The sequence below is a fragment of the Vicia villosa genome, unplaced genomic scaffold, assembly GCF_029867415.1.
Source record: "Vicia villosa cultivar HV-30 ecotype Madison, WI unplaced genomic scaffold, Vvil1.0 ctg.004187F_1_1, whole genome shotgun sequence".
NCBI classification, from domain to species: domain Eukaryota; kingdom Viridiplantae; phylum Streptophyta; class Magnoliopsida; order Fabales; family Fabaceae; genus Vicia; species Vicia villosa.
This window is the reverse complement of record NW_026706387.1, coordinates 65,866-86,536: the sequence shown is the minus strand read 5'-3', so window position 1 is coordinate 86,536 and position 20,671 is coordinate 65,866. Positions and strand designations below refer to the sequence as shown.

Below are 20,671 nucleotides of genomic sequence, written 5' to 3'. Positions count from 1 at the left end.
CACAAATATCTTGTAGGCCAAGTTTGAAGTGAAAAGAATGAGTGAATAAGGAAATATTGAGAATTGGTCATAGCGTGCATGCTTGAAACTTCAATAAAATGGCCCAAAATTGATTTCTTCGAAACTCTCTCATCCCTTGGATTTTTTGAGCATGTGAATACTTTTTAGAAAGCTATTGGAATGATCTTCAAGGTCATGCCTTTTTCCCTAAAAAATTGGTTCAAAAGGTCACTCAAAAATGCTTGAGAAAATTGGTCATTTTTGAAAATGACCTATAATTTTTCAACTTTTCAACCTCGTAACTTCTTGCTCTTTTTGAATTTGCCTATGAGACCAATGCCACTTGAAAGATGATTTTCTTAGCTTTCCAAGATTATATCACATGAATTTTTCTGATTAAGCATGAGTATTTGATGAATTTTTGAAGTTAGGATATCAAATGGCCAAAAATAGTAACTTTCAAGTTACTTCATGAACAAGTTTCATTTCAAACCCTATCAACCTTGATTCAATGATCAAAATGGACTTCAAATATGAAAAGAGGATGTTTGACTTGGTGGTTGACCAAAGATTCATCTGGTCAACCCTTGACTTTGACTGATTTGGTCAAAATGACCAAATTGCCCCTCTGATTCAATTGATTCAATTCCACTTCAAATTGATGGAAAATCTCTTGGCCTTATGATCATGTAAACATATGAAGACCATGTGAAAAGTTGTGGCTCAAAGCTCCTTCAAAATCATGCCCAAAATCAAAACCCTAGTTTTGGTCCCTCTGTGTAAGAGATGGTTGATCAAGCTTCAATCTTTCAAATCCTCAACAATTCTTTAGTAAATTCTTATTCAATGATGTTCCAAACAATATTGGGATGATGTTGCCTCAAAATCATGGCTTTCTTTCCCTTCAAATGCCTCAAATACTCAAAGTCGACACAAAACCCTAATTGTAAGTAGATGAGTCCTCAACTTCAATCATCATTGCAACTTCAACTTGTGTTGAATAAATGGACAATTTGACATGTATTGGATCATATAAAGTCTTGTGAATTGAATTATTCTCTTGGAGAGACTTACTTCTTGCTCAATGCCTCAATGCTTCAAACTTCAATCAAAGGCATTGATGAACAAAACCCTAACACCTTGTTTTCATGCATTGTGCATGCAAATGCTTATGCTAAGATCAAGAAGATTTAAAAAACACTTTGAAAATGAAGAGTGTAAATTTTGGAGTACAACATCTGCCCCTATTCAATTTACTTAAACCTGAAGTTGAGAAAAAGCACGAGCTTTGGTGTCAACTAAGTATAAGGGAATTGAATACAAAATGAACCTGAAAAATTTACACTCTGGAATGCAGCTGTCGCGGTGAAAATCGGATAAATCATGCGAATGGGAATAAGAAGTCAAAGACTTCCTACTCTCACGATGATTTCATTTTCCGTGGTACTTTTGTTTTGTAAAAGGTTACCGCCGAACTTTATTGTTTCCAAAAACAGGTTTAGGAAAAGGGAAAAAGTTACATAAACCCTATGTTGTACGCAAAGTGCGTACGAGAGATTCTTAAGGTTCGGGGATTGGTTATATACAGGGAAGGTATTAGCACCATATATATCTATAGTAATCTATAGGAACTCTTATCTATTTTCTTGGCTTTCTATTCGTTTGATGGATGGATATAACTAAGGCATATATATATATATATATATATATATATATATATATATATTATTATGCTCACAAAGATTTTTGCAATCCTCTACATACATATCCACTATTTGGAATTAGAGCAATTGTAGCTCGGATCTAATGGGTACCTATGGTTACAAAGGGTTTTTAATTGAAAAAGTTATACTCGCCAAGGATAAGACCTCGTGCCTACGTATTCTTAAAAGGATGTTGAGAAAATCAGAGTAATCGTAGTTCCCACATATGATGCTTGTGGAAGCAAAAGAGACAATGGTAATTGTCATCTAAATGAAAAGTGTATTTCATCTATTTCATTACAATCATTGTGATGTGTAAGTGATTTGATCTTTCATTATAAGAAATGGGTGTTTTTGGCTTGAGTGTACAAGCATACCACTTATAGTTCTTATATTTATAAGATGTTTAAAATGTTTAAAATCTTTTTATTATAAGAAATGGATAATGATCTTGAGTGTTCAAGTGTGCCACTTATAGTTCTTAATAATAAGAAAGATGTTTTTGATAAAAGTTGTGATTTGTGAAATGATTGATTGTAATGCTATAGAGGAAATACTCCTTCCATAGAGATGAATCATGTCAACATCTCTAAGGGAGACTAAATTTATTTTGTTCTATCCTAGGGGGATGCTTATAAGAAGCCCTTTTGGGTCCTTGTATTGTTAGCCCAAGAGGAGGCATTTCTCGGGTCATCCCGGGTCCTTGTGATTTTGAAAGCTCAAGAGGAAGCTTGTTTTGCTAGGAATTTAATCCATTGTAGTTAGAAGCCCAAGAGTAAGCTTATGTATGGCTGGCTTTGGCTCTAAGAACAGATTTCATCGGGAAATCATTGCTCTTGTGTTTTAAGAACAGGTTTCACCGGGAAACCATTGTTCTTGTGTTCTAATCTAAACTAAGGATTTTCTTTGTATGAAGCCCAATAGGAGGCTAACTCAACAGGGGAGTTCTTTTGTACAAAGCCCAAGAGAAGGCATTGGGGAACCTAGTGTTGTACTAAGTTGTAAATAATAAATACAAGCATGTATATACAAGTATTCATTTAGCAGATATGGGAAGTTGTGAAATAAAGACAAGTTTGAAGGTGTCAGGAAACTTACCTGTGCTTGCCCAACAAACTTTAATTTCTTTATGCAAACATGATTGGGACTTATACTTGGAGTGAGGCCCAAAGTAACTTGGTTACAAGTGTTGATTGGTAATTACAAACAAGTTTATTGAAAGTAAAATTGATTCAAAGTTTTGTACAAAAAACTAAGGAAAAGGGATGGGGCTTACACCTTAAGGGATGCCCATGATCAATTTGAAATTAGGGTTTCAGAAATTGTTGAAAAGAAAGACCTAATGGTTTTCAAAGAGAGTTGATCATGGTTTTGTAGGTGCAAGATAAAGTGTTTATCTTATGGTTTTGAAAATCATGATTCAAGTTATGAATCAAGTTTGTTTGAATATGAAAAGAAGTTTTCATTTACATGGTTTTGAAAAAGGAATGTGACTTACAACTGTAAGAGATGCCCAAAGTTGAATGTTCACTGTTTAAAACAAAGTTTGTTTGTTTTGCTAATGAAGCAAAGTGAAATATTGCATCATTTGTTTGTTTAAAACAAAGAAAAGATTTTGATTATTAAGGAAAAACCTTCAGAAAAAATATTCATCACACAACAATCATCATACAAAAGAAAACCTTCATCTTCCTTAATCCCCATATAAAATATACTCCCTCCGATCTTTTTTATAAGAGAAAGGAGGGAGTATATTACCAAAAAATAAACACGTGGAATGTAATATTTTCCTAGCCTAATCTTAATAATAATTTCTTTTACTAATCCGACTTTGAAACTTTTTTTTATAAAAAAAAAATCTAAAATTTAACTTTAAGTCATGATTAACATAAATAATAAAATGTGGTAACTTTTTTTATTAAGTCAAATAAAAAAACTCTTTTAATTTAAATTTATGATTAATTCTCTTAGATTTTTTGTTAATAGTTTTTTTTAATTAATTAATCACATTAATTTTTAAAATTATGTAATTTGTTAATCTTTTAATTATAAGATTTTTCTTAACAAAATACTTAAATTTATTAATAACCTTGCTATTTAATTTCTAAAAGATGTGTTTGTCTATTCATGCTATGCGACTTATATATGTGCTATTTATCATGTCATATTTACATGCTTATTAATTTCTAAATACTCGATTTATTTGATATATGATTTCTCTTTAATATTATTGCTTTTTTTCGTTTAAAATCCAAAGGGATTCAATATCTTTTATATTATGATTATTAGAGATATTGTAAGTTAGGGAATAAACGCAAAACCCTAGTCTTTAGTTTTCCAAACGTAGTTTAAATACGAATCATCTAGGAATATAATCCCATGCATTCCCTATTTAAGATCGATATTGAGAATTTCTTCGATTAAACATTCACTCGCTTGTTGGTATAATATGCCTAAGTTAGAGTTTATATTTAGTCGTGGAAATCATCTATCGTTTTAAAAAAAGGGAATCATGAAATTATAATCATACATGATGAAGTATTTTTTACTAAAGTCATTTTTTCTAAAAATAATTTTCACCCCTTTAAGCCAAAACAAATAAACAACTTTCAAACACAAATTTTACAAGAGGATCCCATAGAGTACTATGGATAATTAGGGTGCTAGTACCTTCCCTAATTATAATCAACCCCGAACCAAAAGATCTCTGAATTTTTTCAAAAGTTTTATTTCAAAAAAAAAACTTTAACTAGGGTTTTATTTCGTTCTTTTCCCGATTCCTTTTGGATAAAATAAAGCGCGGTGGCGACTCTAAAATATTGTGAATTTAAACAATTAATGTTTATATTCACGATTTCCCCCGCTACATTTGTATTATGAAAAAACATGATACAGAAAATGACGACTCTGCTGGGGATTTATCCTTAGAGGGTTAATCCTAACTTGTGTATTTGTGTTCATTTGTTTATTTGTATGTATTTTTTGTATATGTGTTTATTTCATATTGTTTATTTGTCTTGTTTATTTGGGGTTTACTTGTGGGATTCAAATTGATGGATAAAAATCCTGTACCCGGATTTAAGAAAAATTAAGATAGGATTGTGGTATAATCATGTGACATGTCTAGAGTTACTTTAGAGCATGATGCACATGGTAATCGCGCTTAGTGGAGGCCTCCTTGGGGTAATACTTGTCGTTACGAGTAATTGTAATGGCTTTATTACTTTCAACCTGAGAGTCCGCGAAGCTAAGAACCGTAGAACCTTTAACCCAACTTAAGCCGTTTTAGGGTAGTGCGGAAACTATTCAAGAGTAAATTTTGGGATAGATGTCACGCGAGACTACAGTCAGACGAGATTCTCTTGAGAATATTATTATCACTCACGAGTAATTGTGTAGGCCGATAATATCCGATGGAGGATTAACGAATCTGAATACTTTTAGAACCTTGTTCAACAGGTGGAATTAACCATAGTACGTACCTTGTGGGTGGGCTTTACCTTTAACTCCATGCATGTTATCCTAACCTTGAACCTTTATGTGTTTTATTTGTGTTGTTATGTGTGTCTTTGTTTGTGTCTGTTGCATAATCATACACATTCATACGCATCCTTGAAACTTATTTTTGCTTCACAAGGAACTCAAAGGTCTTTCTTTGTAAACATCATAGGAATCATGTCGGATCTAGAGAAGAGGAACACGAAGAAGTATAGTTTCATAGCCCCCCGTGGATTGGAGGAGTTGAGGAAATTGTCATCTTCAATTTCTAATCATGAAGACTTTCGACGCTGTCATGGAAGACTTTTGACAATTTTGGGTACTGAAGCTAGGAAAGGAATACTCGAGACTTTGAAACAGTTTTATGATCCCCTTTATCATTGCTTCACATTTCTAGATTATCAACTGGTTCCTACTTTGGAGGAGTATTCGTTTTTGATGGGGTAGCCAGTGACAAATGAGAAACCTTTCAGTGGTTTAGAAGAAATTTCTGATCCACCGGTTATTGCTAGAGCACTCCATTTGAAGACTTCTGAAGTGAAAAACAACTTGACCTACAAAGGGGATATTCAAGGGTTCGAATTTGCCTTCTTGATGAAGAAAGCTTCTGAATTTTCCAAAGAAAAGAGTGAAGTTGCTTTTGAACCATCCTTGCATTACTCATTTATGGGATAATGCTTTTTCCTAATTTTGAATATTTTGTGGATGTTAATGCTATTCGTATCTTCTTGATTGGGAACCCGATGCCTACTTTACTTGGAGACACTTACCATTCAATTCATCATAGGGTCAAGAAAGGAAAGGGTATTATCGTTTGTTGTGCACCTCTGCTTTACAAATGGTTCAACTTGCACTTACCAAAGTCTCAGCTGTTTCAAGACAATCCAAACAACTGCAATTGGTCCCGATTGTTAATGGCTCTTACTCAAAAGGATATGGATTGGTATAGGTCAATTTATGACACTGGTGTGATTATTGATAGTTGTGGGGAGTTCTCCAATGTACCTCTTCTTGGTACACGAGGGGGGATTAGTTACAATCCTTTGCTTGCTAGGCGTCAGTTTGGATACCCTATGGAGGATAAACCCCCCAACATTTGTTTGGAAGGTTTCTTTTATCTTAATGAAGAAGGAGGGAATGAAGAATTGAGGGATAAAATAATAAATGCTTGGGGTAAGATTCAAAGGATGACCAAGGATCGACTAGGAAAGAGGAATTATGTTGCTTTTGCGCCCTACACTGAATGGGTTCGTGCTCATGCTAAAATTATAAAGATGCCTTATAAGTATGAGGAGCCTTTGTTTAAGGAAGTGGTTAAGACGTCTATTATTCCCATTGAAGACAGAGAGGAGTACCAAGAAACTTTGGCTAGAGTTACCTTGGAAAGAGATACTTGGGAGAAGAAACATTTTGCTTGTGAGGTTGAAAACTTGAAGTTGAAGAAAGATATGAAGCAAAAGGATGATATGTTGTTTCTACAAGATGGGTGGCTCATTGAGAAAGACGAATAACTTCAACGAAGGAATGAGAAGCTCAAGCAAGTTGTCTCTGAGAAGAAGAGGAAGATGGAAGGTTCTACAAGTACTGCTCCTGCTGCTTGGAAGAAGATCATAGAACAGATGAAGACCGAGAAGATCAAGATGGAAGCTCGCTATGAAGAGGAGATTTTAAAGCTCAAGTTGCAGTTGGCGTTTGATTCTTCCGACGATGCCAGTCCATAGGGGGCTTATGATTTAGTTTATTTTCCTTGTTTTTTATCTTTTCTTGAAGAAAATGTATCTCAAACTATTGTAATCAATGCTTATTAATGAAATGAGATATTTTGTTTTGTTATTTCTGTTTTTCAAGTATTGTTAATATATGATATTTAAGATTTAAAGCGACTTGTTGAGTTCCTTGGAAGTTTCAAATCCTTTTTATATAACATTGCATACATCTCATCTGTTTTCGAGTCTTTTTTTCAAAACCTTATTTCTTTTCTTTCTCTAGTCAATCGTCAAGCTATCTCATTCGTACAATACTCGGGCTAGTCACCAAAGAAGGATGGATCTACTTTTGCAAGAAAATCATGAGCTCCGCGAAGAGTTGACCTCACTCCGATTTGGGATGGAACAACTAACTGCACTAGTGGAAAGCTTGGTGGCTGCGCAGGATCAGCCACCGCCTACTCCACCTCCTCATGTTACTCAACCTGTGGTTTCTGAAGTTGTTACCGCTACCGTTGCTGAAGCTCAAGTGAATCTTCCGCCTCCTCATGTATCTGGGGAATTTCCATGGTCCTTTTATACACCTGAAGGCTACCACACCGTTGGGGAGACTCCCATGGTTCAACCACCTATGATATTTGTTTCTCCGTCTGTGATAACTATGACTCCGCCTGTGGTCCATACCGTCCCATATGGTAATAGACCCGCTTATTATGTTGATACTGCTGAAAATCTAGGTGCTTTTAGGGGAATGGGAGATCTCTAAGAGAAACTTTTGGAAGTACAAAGAGAATTGCAAGCTCTTAGAGGACAAGAAGTGTTTGGGAAGAATGCTTATGATATGTGTCTTGTTCCAAATGTGAAGGTGCCAAACAAATTTAGGGTACCAGATTTTGAGAAGTATAAAGGTGATTCTTGCCCGCATAGCCATCTGACTATGTATGCGAGAAAAATGTCCACTCAAACTGATAACCAACAGTTGCTAATCCACTATTTCCAAGAAAGTCTGACCGGTGCGGCCTTGAAATGGTATATGAGTCTGGATAGTGCATCAATTCGCACCTTCATTGATTTGTGTAAGCCTTTTGTGCGACAATATAACTACAATGTGGAGATGGCTCCAGACAGAGATCAGCTTCGTTCCATGACACAAAGGGACAAAGAGACGTTCAAGGAGTATGCCCAAAGGTGGCGAGAAGTTGCTGCCCAGATCAATCATCCTCTGCCTGAAAAGGAGATGACAGAGATATTTTTGAAGACCTTGAGTACCTTCTACTATGAAAGAATGATTGTGAGTGCACCCACTGACTTTACTGAGATGGTGAACATGGGAATGCGACTCGAAGAAGGAGTACGTGAAGGACGTTTGACAAGAGAAATTGGCCAATCCAGTGGCGTTAAGAAGTTTGGAGGAAGTTTCCCGAAGAAGAAAGAACAAGAAGTAAGTGTTGTCCAACATGGATCACCAAGAAGGATAATTCCTTACTGACATCATCATGTTGTTGCAGTTTCCCAAAATCCTGCACCTATGAATCTTGTATATCCACAACAATGTCAACAGCCTCGACAAGAGGCTTTTCAAGAATTCAACAATCATAACCGTATGCTAAGGAGGACATAGTTTGATCCAATTATAATGACATATGCTGAATTATTTCTGTCCTTGATTCATAGAAAGCTTATCACAACAAAACCGGCTCCGATCTCGCCAAATACAAATTCACCTTGGTATAAGCCTGATCAATTTTGTGCTTATCATTCAGGGGCACCTGGCCATAGTATTGAAAACTGTTTTGGACTCAAATCAGATGTTGAGAAGTTGGTGAAGCCGGAACTCTTAAATTTCACAGATGTCAATCCGAATGTTCAAGCTAACCCTTTGCCCAATCATGGGGCAGCTTCAGTAAATATGGTGTATGGTTGTCCTGAAAGGTACGAAATTTTCGACATACGTTGGATTAGAGGTTCTTTGGTTAGAATGCACAAAATCCTGTGTTTGTTGGCCTTTTGTGAGCATGATCATGCTGCCTGTGCAATTTGTTCCAGATATCCTCGAGGTTGTCCCATTGTCAGAACTGATATTCAACGTTTGCTAGATGAGCGAAAAATCTATGTCTCTTATACAAGGAATGAAGATAATGATGTGAATGTTGTGGTTCAACAATTTAATACTCCATAACCTTTGAATATCACTTATGACAGTCGAAGAATTGTCATTTCCCCTTTGACTATCTATTTGCCTGGGCCGGTTCCATATAGTTCTGATAGAGCTATACCTTACAAGTATCAAGCCACTATGATCGAGAATGGAAAAGAAGTTCCATTGATTCCTATGCCTGTTGTTGATAATGTTACTGGTGCAAGTGGAGTTACAAGGAGTGGTCGAGTGTTCTCGGCAACGCCTCCAAAGAGGACAAATCCTCAGTCTGGAAAGCAAGTGCAACAAGAGAGTCCAGTTGTGAATGGCAAACCAAATTTTTCTGTGGGACAATCTAGTGGGAATGAAGTTAATGATGAAGATGATGCGATTTTGAAGCTGATTAAGAGGAGCGAATACAAGATTATTGACCAGTTGTTGCAGACACCATCTAAGATCTCTGTGCTTGCCTTGCTCGTGAATTCCAAAGCTCATAAAGAAACTCTGATGAAGGTGTTGGACAAAGCATTCGTGGACCATGATGTGACTATTGATAGATTCAGTGGTATTGTGAACAACATAACTTCATGCAATTATTTGGGATTTTCAGATGAAGAGTTTCCTGCGATAGGAAGTGAACACAATTTGGCCTTACACATCTCGATGGATTGTCAAGATGTTGCTCTCTCCAATGTATTGGTGGACAATGGCTCATCCTTCAATGTTATGCCTAAATCGACGTTATCCAAACTTTCATATCAAGATGCTCCTATGAGGAGAAGTGGACTTTTGGTCAAGGCTTTTGATGGTTCTAGGAGGACGGTAATAGGAGAGGTGGACCTTCCTATGACGATTGGCCCACATACTTTCATGATCACTTTCCAGGTGATGGATATTCCGGCTTCGTATAGTTTCCTGTTGGGTCGTCCGTGGATCCATAAGGCAAAAGCAGTGACCTCTACTCTACATCAGAAGTTGAAATTCAGGCAAGATGGAAAAGTTGTTGTGATTGATGGAGAGGAAGCATTTGTGGTGAGCCATTTGACATCATTCCCTTGTTGACACTGTTGTTCAAGAGAAAACTTCTATTTCTTCCTTGAAGGATGCACAACAAGTGATACAAGACGGTTCAGCTGTTGGTTGGGGCCAAATTTTGAGTTTACCAGAAAACAAGTCCAGAAAAGGTCTCGGTTTCTCCCCGGTGTCTGTCAAAGCTACGAAGAAGGGTGTGGCTATACGTCCAATACATGATACTTTCTGCAGTTGAGGTTTTATCCATCCAACTCCGCCAGAATTCGATGCGATTGTTGAAGATGATGCTGAAGACGACTTCCCAAATTTTGTGACACCTAGAAGAGTTGTTCAGAATTGGAGGATTATTGACGCTCCTTTTGCGATTCATATTTCAAAGTAATATTTTGTTGTCATTTTAGAAAACCTTTCGTTATGCCCAAGGCGAAAGAGTACTTGTGTTAGGGCTAATTTTAATAATTCTCTCTCTCGCTCTGCCCAAGGCGAAGATGAGCGTTTGTTCAGGCTTTTATAATTAAATCATCAATAAAGTGACAGTTTGTTTCTATATTATTTGTCTATTTTCTGCTTTTCTAAAAAAATGGTATTTTTGAAAATGAAAATAATTACTTTTAATTTGCACGTATTTTCACATATTTGTTTCTAAAATCAAGCATAAAATCGCATGTGCAGATTAATTCGTAAACCCATTGAAACATGTGACCCTTTGCCTCCTCCAAACTTTGAATACCCTGTGTATGCAGCTGAGGAAGATGAATTGGATGAGATTCCTGATGAGTTTGAGCACGAAAGAGAAAGTATTCAACCTCACAAAGAGCCAGTAGAAACAATCAACTTGGGTTCCGAAGATGACAAGAAGGAAGTCAAGATTAGGGCATTGCTCGACTCAGATGTTAAGAAGAGGATTGTGGAGCTTCTTAAAGAATATGTGGATGTATTTGCTTGGTCCTATCAAGATATGCCAGGTTTGGATTCAGATATTGTGGAGCATCGACTACCGTTGAAGCCAGAATGCCCACCAGTCAAGCAGAAGTTGAGGAGGACTCATCCAGATATGGCCAATAAGATCAAAGAAGAAGTTAAGAAACAGATTGATGCTGGTTTCCTTGTCACGTCAGAATATCCTCAATGGTTAGCTAATATAGTATCGGTTCCTAAGAAAGATGGCAAAGTCAGAATGTGTGTCGACTATCGAGATTTGAACAAAGCTAGTCCGAAAGATGATTTCCCGTTACCACACATTGATATGCTAGTAGATAGTACCGCCAAATTCAATGTTTTCTCTTTTATGGATGGTTTCTTCTGTTACAATCAGATTAAGATGGCACCCGAAGATATGGAAAAGACGTCATTCATTACCCCATGGGGAACGTTTTGCTACAGAGTGATGCCTTTCGGTTTGAGGAACGCGGGAGCTACTTATCAGCGAGCCATGACTACTCTTTTCCATGATATGATGCATAAAGAGATAGAAGTTTACATGGATGAAATGATTGCCAAGTCAAGAACTGAAGAAGAACATGTCGAATACCTGCTGAAATTGTTTCAACGATTGAGAAAGTACAAGTTGCGCCTGAATCCTAACAAATGTACTTTTGGTGTCCGGTCAGGAAAGCTTTTGGGTTTCATTGTCAGTCAACGAGGCATTGAGGTGGATCCTGATAAAGTTAAAGCCATTCAAGAGATTCATGTGCCCAAGAGAGAAAAGTAAGTAAGAGGTTTCCTTGGACGATTGAATTACATCTCCAGATTCATTTCCCACATGACTGCCACGTGTGGACCAATTTTTAAGCTGCTTCATAAAGATCGAGGTTGTGTATGGATGGAAGATTGTCAGAAAGCATTCGATGACATCAAAGAGTACTTACTCGAGCCTCCTATTCTGATTCCTCTAGTAGAAGGGAGACCTCTGATCATGTACTTGACTGTGCTAGAAGAATCGATGGGTTGTGTACTCGGTCAACAAGATGAAACAGGAAGAAAAGAACATGCCATATACTATTTGAGTAAGAAGTTCACCGACTGTGAATCTCGGTATTCCATGCTTGAAAAGACTTGTTGTGCTCTAGCATGGGCTGCCAAGCGTCTTCGCCAGTATATGATTAATCTCACCACTTGGTTGATATCTAAAATGGATCCAATCAAGTATATCTTTGAGAAGCCCGCCCTGTCTGGAAGAATTGCCCGTTGGCAGATGTTGTTGTCATAATACACTATCGAGTACCGCACTCAAAAAGCAATCAAAGGAAGTGTCTTAGCTGATCATTTGGCACACCAACCAATTGATGATTATCAATCTGTCAAGTTTGATTTTCCTGATGAAGAATTTTTGTTTTTGAAAGCCAAGGATTGTGAAGAGCAGTTGCCTAAAGAGGGTCCCGATCCTCAATCTCAATGGAGTTTAATGTTTGATGGAGCCGTCAATGTCTATGGTAGAGGAATTGGGGCACTTATTATCACTCCTGAGGGTACTCACATACCTTTTTATGCAAGGTTGATGTTTGAATGCACGAATAATATGGCAGAATATGAAGCTTGCATCATGGGTATTGAAGAAGCTATCGATCTCAGAATCAAGATCCTTGACATATATGGAGACTCAACACTTGTGATCAATCAGATTAAAGGAGAGTGGGAGACTCGTAATGAAAGTTTAATTCCTTATAGAGATTATGCAAGAAGGTTGTTGACTTTCTTCAACAAAGTAGAATTGCATCATATACCCCGCGCCGAGAATCAAATGGGAGACGCTTTGGCTACTCTGGCTTCCATGTTCAAGATAAATCATTGGAATGATGTACCGTTGATTAGTGTCACTCGCCTTGAAAGGCCCGCTCATGTGTTTGCTGTCGAAGAAATTCCAGATGATAAACCTTGGTTCCATGATATTAAGGTTTACATACAGACTCAAGAGTACCCACTTGGGGCATCCAATAAAGATAAGAAGATTCTGAGAAGATTGGACGATAATTTCTTTCTGAATGGAGATGTGTTGTATAAGAGAAACTTTGATTTAGTTCTGCTCAGATGTGTGGAAAAGACTGAAGCAGACATGTTGATGCAAGAGATTCATGAAGGTTCCTTTGGCACCCACGCCAATGGACATGCAATGGCTAAGAAGATTTTAAGAGCGAGTTATTATTGGTTGACTTTGGAATCTGATTGTTTCAAGTTCGCAAGAAAGTGCCACAAATGTCAAATTCATGCTGATAAGATTCATGTACCTCCGACTCTCCTCAATGTTATGTCTTCACCATGGCCTTTATCTATGTGATGCATTGACATGATTGGAGAAATCAAACCAAAAGCTTCTAATGGTCATCAATTTATCCTTGTGGCTATTGATTATTTCACCAAGTGGGTTGAAGCAGCATCATATGCCAATGTGACTAAGCAAGTGGTGGTCAAGTTCATAAAGAATCAGATTATTTGTCGATATGGTGTTCCAAGCAAGATTATTACTGATAATGGGACAAATTGGAACAACAATTTGGTGAAGAAATTGTGTGATGATTTCAAGATAGAACATCATAATTCCTCTCCTTACAGACCGAAGATGAATGGGGCAGTTGAAGCTGCAAACAAGAATATCAAGAAGATCGTCCAGAAGATGGTAGTAACCTACAAAGACTGGCATGAGATGCTCCTGTTTGCTTTGCATGGGTATCGTACTTCAATTCGCACGTCGACAGGGGCAACCCCTTTTTCTTTAGTGTATGGCATGGAAGCAGTACTCCCTGTAGAAGTGGAAATTCCCTCCATGAGAGTGATAATGGAGACTGAGTTATCCGAAGCAGAATGGTGTCAAAACAAATATGATCAGCTGAATTTGATTGAAGAAAAGAGATTAACGGCCTTGTGTCATGGCCAGTTATATCAAAAGAGGATGAAGCATGCATTTGATAAGAAAGTGCGACCTAGAGAGTTTCGTGAAGGTGATCCTGTACTCAAGAAGATTTTCTCTTTCAAACCTGATTCTAGGGGCAAGTGGGCTCCCAATTATGAAGGACCGTATGTCGTCAAATGTGCCTTCTCCGGTGGTGCGATGATTCTTACCAACATGGATGGAGAAGACCTCCCTCGTCCTGTCAATGTTGACGCGATGAAAAAGTATTACGCCTAGAAAGTGGCGAGCAATTCAAGACGATCTGAAGGATTTTTCAAGTCTGTTTTCAGAAATCTCGACGTACACTCGGAATTCAAAGTTGTTAGGAGAAAGTAGTCATTTTTGTTCAATGTAGCATTTTCCCTTATTACCATTTGTTTCAAAAAAGCTTTGTAATTTTTCGACTACTTTTCCGTCTAATGAAATATGAGCTTTCTATTTACTTTGCCTGTGTTTTTTATTTCGACTATTTTACAAGGTTATTTTATAATATTTCTAAAATAAATTTTCAAAAAATAAAGGATATATTTCTAAAAATTATAATGACAACAAAATATTTACTTTTGATTTAAGATCACGAAAAGAGTTTTCAATGATCACTCCGAGGATGATTAGGGTTCAAGACATAAATTTGGGAAGCCTCATAAGCACTTGTTCATGCGAAAATTTATCTGTTAGTTAATCAAAATATCGAAGAAGAAGCCCTACATTAAGTTTTGATCTCATGATTGATTTTGGACGATGTGGCTAGTCGAGTATCAAGTCCCTTCAGTCGTTTTTACTTCGCTTGTGACGTCTGTTTTGTCAGCATGTACATAACATTTGTTTTCATACCGCGTCATTTCACATTGCATTGATCCCCTCAGTGTTTGTCTTATGTCTCCCCAATTAGAGCATTGCCTTTAAGCATAAAATGTACATCATTTTCACAAATCCCCACTGAGTTCATCTCTCGTGAGAGGTCTTTGTTTCAGCTTTCTTTCCATCATGGAATAGAAAATTTGAGTCGAGTTAATTCCTCACTCGTTAAGTCTTTATTTGACTCTTTCTTTTCAGTTCGACCCTGAATCGAATTTTGCACCAGATATTATCCTCTTGAGATTTTCCAATGTTATGGAATCTAGAGCGCTTATACCTTTGATTTGTAAGCCTTGGTCTTTTGAACACACTTCAAATTCAACTTTGTTAAGCTATTAAACCTAAATGACGTATCTTTTTAGGTTATTTGACCTAAATACACCTCTCTACATTTCGCTCTAGGTTGTTGAACCTACTTTTTACTTCGACTGAAGATTCTTAATTAAACTATTCCTCAGCAAATGGCAGTCATTCGAAGGAGACAACTTGTATGATATTTCTTTTCCGGTATGAGTTCGGATATCTCTTTCCCGGCATGAGTTCGGATGTTTCTTTCCCGGCATGAGTTCAAATATTTCTTTTCCGGCATGAGTTCGGATGTTTCTTTTCCGGCATGAGTTCGGATATTTCTATTCCGGCATGAGTTCGGATATTTCTTTTCTAACATGAGTTCGGATGTTTCTTTTCCGGCATGAGCTCAGATATTTCTTTTCCGACATGAGTTCGGATATTTCTTTCCCCAGCTTAATTCAGATCTTTTCCCCAGTTGAAGTCTTTCTGTTCTTTGACTTGGATATCACTTTGTTGATATTTTTCTTTCCTTTTGGTCCTTTTGTGGATTTTCTCTACAGTTTTATTCTCCGTTCTCCGCTTGGATGTTTCTAGCAGTTTGATTTATCTTTTGTGGCTTTGTTTCAAGTCTCGCATTCCTAGCATAGGATTAGCATTTTACGATATCTTAGTCAAAAATAGTGTATTTTGTATTTAAGTATCTCCAATCTCGTCGAAAAAGATTTCGATCTTTTATCTCCGAATAGGAGAAACTTAAATAGGGGCATCTGTCATACCCCATTTTTTGACCTAAGATCTCGCATTGCATTCGCATCATCTGCATATTTTTTGTTCGATGTTTATTTTACTGTTTTTTTTAGTCAAATTTCGCGAATTCATATTTTCTCTAAAGTTTCAATTATTTCGTGTATTTTCTTTTGCATATAAATCTCCACGACGCCAATCAAATTTTTCTTTACCAGTCGAAGAATAATTATATTTGAAAGCCACAGAAAAATCTATAACGTTAGAAGCGGATTTAAATTCTCGTTAAATTTGTATTTTCTGTTTATTTTAAAATTGATATCTTAATTTCTTATTTAAAATTTAATTTTGAGTAGTGTCACTTTAATTTTATATTTCTATTCAGATATCTAAAAGAATTTGATCTTTAACTTAAAGTCTCAAAAAATAATTATATTTAGTACTTCTTTTTTATTTAAATTGTGTTTAGTTCATGTTCTTTTAAATATAAAATTTGCTTTTAGTTTTTTTTATTTAAGATAAAATCTCAAAAGTTGTTTGTTTTAGTGATCTTTATTTTTATTTTTTTAAAAAAACATGTTCTTTTCAAAAAATATCATGGTTTCTAATTAAGGGTTTAGTAAAAATATATTAAAGTTTAATTTTTATTCTATGATTGCATTGTTGTTTCTAAAAAAAACTATTAAGTTAATTTATTTTATTATATTGTTTTTAAGTTATTTGGTTTATTTTAAAATAAATTTTTAATTCAATTTAGTTATTAAATTAGTTTATTGTTATTAAATTAAAACTTTGTTTTATTTTATGATTTATTATTATTATTATTATTATTAAAAAAAAACTAAAACTAAACAGATTCACCCTTCTCCTTCAAATCGAAACCACCGCAACCTACCGTCCGTCCAAACTTACCATCCGTACGTCCAAACCCGCCGCCCTACCTGCAACCATCATCACCCCTTCCGCCCAAACCCTTCAAGCTTCATCGCTACCTAACCATCTAAATAGATTCACCCTTCTCCTTCAAATCGAAACCACCGCAACCTACCGTCCGTCCAAACTTACCATCCGTACGTCCAAACCTACCATCCCTCCGTCACCACTTCCGCCTTCACCCTCCTTACAAACCTCCATCGCCATCACCATACATTCTGATTCCATCTTCACCAACCAAACCCGCAACACAACATCACCAATGACAACCGAACAACCACCATCATCAAGACAAAGAACCAGATCGCGAGAGAATGAGATCCGAAGAGAGAAAGAGACTTTTTTATAGTGTAGAAACGTATTTCGAGAGAGACTGAGAAACACATGGAAAGATTGAGAGATTTGAGGGAGAATTGCGATGAAAAGGGGAGTATTTGGAGAGAGAGTTTTCGATCCGAGGAGAGAAAGAGGAATCGTAAATAGAGAAAGGTTTTTGAGGAGAGAAAAGGGTTTGAGTCTTTGAAAGTTGAGGCAAAGAAGGTTTCCACGTGTTTTTGCTTTAAGATTTTTTGGGAATTTCGAAGGTTTAATTGGGTTTTAATATTAATCATCCCAAGCGTTTTGAACAGCTGCTGATCATATTCCTAGGGTTCCTTCAATTTTTTTTTGTTTTTTTGAGTGGCCATTCGGGCCTTAAAGCCCAATCCGCCCCCTAATCCTCTCATTAGTGCAGCGTTTTCATTGTTTTGTTTCTCTGCTTTGTTTTTGTTTATACAACCATGTGGGCCTCCTGATTTCTACTGATCTAAATCCCATCCGAAATTTAACTAGTTCACACCCCTCCTGATTTCTCCTGATTTGAACGAGAGGGATGGTGACTGTTGCCGAACGAGGACGAATGGCGGAGCCGGTTTTGGACAACTCCGACGGATGGCGGGAGAGTATTTCTGCAGCGGTGCGATTGAAACTCCTTCTCTTTCCTTTTCGTTTTTCCTGCAGATTTAACAAACAAACACAACTAGATTATCTTGGTTAGATTTTCAATTTACCTTTTGAGTTTCTTCTTTAGACCAGCTGCACCGAAAATGACAAGTGAATGACAAGTAAATCCAAAAACATTGGTAGTTCCAAGCCAAAAGATAACGACGCTCCAAAACTCTCTACTAAACAGGAAACCTCAAAGAGTAAACGATGTGCGTATATGATGCAGTTCCTATCATCTTGACTCTTCTGCAAAAGAAAACTTTCACAAGTTGTGGTGTTAATTTAGTTGTTCTAAATCTGGATTTTGATTGAAATGTGCAAGAATGATAGGTTTCATGTATGTATCTACATATGACAAGAAAATTAGAGATTATAGCTTGCAAGTTGGTTAACGTGAATATTGGCCTCAATGAAAAAAAACAGAGGAAAATATGTAGGAATAAATCAGATAGTCATGTCTTTTATTGATCCCTGCAACTTCAGCGAAACAAAAGGCATGGTTAATATAAAAATCAATAAAATGCTAAATGAAAATAAACATTAATAACAATTAGTAACAACACAAAATTAATATTTTAACCATGGACTATAAACAATAACCAAATCAATAACAAAAACCAAATAAAAAACCCAAAACCAAAAACCTAAAGATTAAACTAGGGTATGTTCATAATCCCCAGTGAAGTCTCCAGATGTGACAACTCGTTTTAAAATTTACGTTTAAACGAGTCGCCACCCACTAATAATAAGGGAAGTGGGAAACCCTTAACCCACTAATAATAAGGGAAGTGGGAAACCCTTAAAAACTACATAGATCTAGGTAAGTAGGTAAATTAAGCAAAAAGCAGGGAATGTGTTAGGCACCCTTTACTTCTCTTGTATTCAAGGGGACCCATTTAATCTTAAGGTTTTAAAAATAGGCCTCATATCGGTATCAATGTTTAATTACCGGCCAAAATATAAAGCTTATAAATAAGGTTTCCATAAATCATCATGATTTATTGTTAATCCTTGTCAGTTGGAGACAAGGAACAAGGTTTTTGATTCACCACCAAAACCTTGCAACAAACCCAGAGAAATGAGTTGGGCAACCATTATAAAAATCACGTGGGGAGGCCTCATTTGAGAATCATCAGCCAAAACTAAAACCAAAACCAACAATGACAAGTTTTCCCCATTTGAGAATCATCAGCCAAAACTAAAACCAAAACCAACAATGACAAGTTTAAAAAGGAGGGAGGCCTCATTCGAGAATCATCGGCCAAATAATTATTAACCAGAAAAAAACCCAAAAAATAACCAATTGAATTTGAAAAGAAAGGGAATCGTAAAAAGGATAACATCACAAACCAATTAAAAAAAATGTAAAAGCCAAAGTGTGGGAAATTTGTTTGTAGAGCCAAAGCGTGGAAAAACCGTTCTCTGAAATTGTGAGAATACCTAACTATTTAGAGATAATTAAGTCACCAAAATAGGAATAAAATTGATTGCCCAATTAAATCCTTCTTGGTCAGCAAGCTAACCAATCATAAGGTGGGAGTGACACAAATTGACACATTTGGACCAATAATAAACAAGTACATAAGTAAGGAAATATTTTTGGTATTTATTATGAGTCTTGCACTTAATTTTGGTAAAAAGTGCATAAAATCAAATAAATAATTATTTTTTAAAAATTAATTAAATAAAAATACGAAAATAATAATAAAATAATTAAAAATGATTATTTTGGAATTTTTGAATATAATTGGAAAATAGAAATAAAGCTAACGATAGAAAGATATCCAAAAAAATGCACCAAGCAAGATTTGAACTCATGACTTTGTATTTATAAGCTTTCATTGTTTACCAACTGTGCTAGGCTATTCAATTGAGATGAATAGTCTTTTGAAAGGTAAGCAAGTCTTTACTTATTTAATAAATATAAATAATTTAAACTATTTTATATTTTTAAACAGGCAAAACAAATTACAAATAAATATAACCCAAAATAAAATGTAAATAAACCAATAACAAAAACCACCTTTGAAATTGTTTTAACTTTTGAAAATGGGCAGTCAAATTTGAGGTATGACACACCATGTTATGTGGTTTGATATATGTATCAAACATCCCTATCTTCTTCAACATAAACTAGGGCAACAAGTTCACTATTGCACCGCCATCGACCAATACTTTGTTAATGCCAACTTGTTCCACCTTTGCTCTTATAAAAAGAGACTTTAGATGGTTCTTCATTTGTTGGTCTGGTCTCTCGAAGAATGCATTCTGCTCTTCGATGGCACCATTGTTCATTACATGATAACATTCAGGCTTATGCTTTGCCATCTCTCTTGCATCATCTTCCTCAGACTCTTCCATTTCTGTGACTTGGTTGTACTCCTGTGGGACCACAGAAACCATATTGCAATTCACTTTGTAGGATGAACTTCCATCTGATTCGAAATCACTAGTTACCATATCCTGATCTTCCTTGGATTCAACTTGCTTTTCCTCTCTGGTTTCTTTCTTCTTGGGGGAAAAGAGCCTTCTTCCCACAGGTAACTTCTTTTCGACTGCAACATCCATCGAAACCTGGTTACTACTTGTCTCCCCACTTTCTTTCGTTGTTGAATCCATTTGTGCTTGCTTAGTCCTCTGATGCCTGTGCCATTGGGACCTAGACATTGGGTTAGTCCCCTTGTAGTTATCAGAAACATGAGATTATTTCTTGGAAGACTGGAACATCCTTCGATAAGTTGTAGTTGTTCTTCCTCCTTGGTCGTAACTTCTCCACTTTCCTTTCCCAACTTCGTTTCTTTCGTTCCCAGTTACCCACTTGTCAGGTGGGGCATTGGTAGGAACTTTGAATGTCACCCTTCGATTACCTTTGGGTGAGGGCTATCCTGCCTTCAAGGAA

General features: G+C 36.3%; 1 protein-coding gene across 1 annotated transcript; it reads left to right on the top strand.

Annotated features, from left to right (window-relative positions):
- Nucleotides 1-11,838: 11,838 nt before the first annotated feature.
- On the top strand, nt 11,839-13,350 carry LOC131641869 (uncharacterized). The gene is made up of 2 exons (XM_058912166.1): nt 11,839-12,262; nt 12,314-13,350. Exons 1-2 carry the CDS (start codon nt 11,839-11,841, stop codon nt 13,348-13,350), a joined length of 1,461 nt encoding a protein of 486 aa, XP_058768149.1.
- Nucleotides 13,351-20,671: the final 7,321 nt, after the last annotated feature.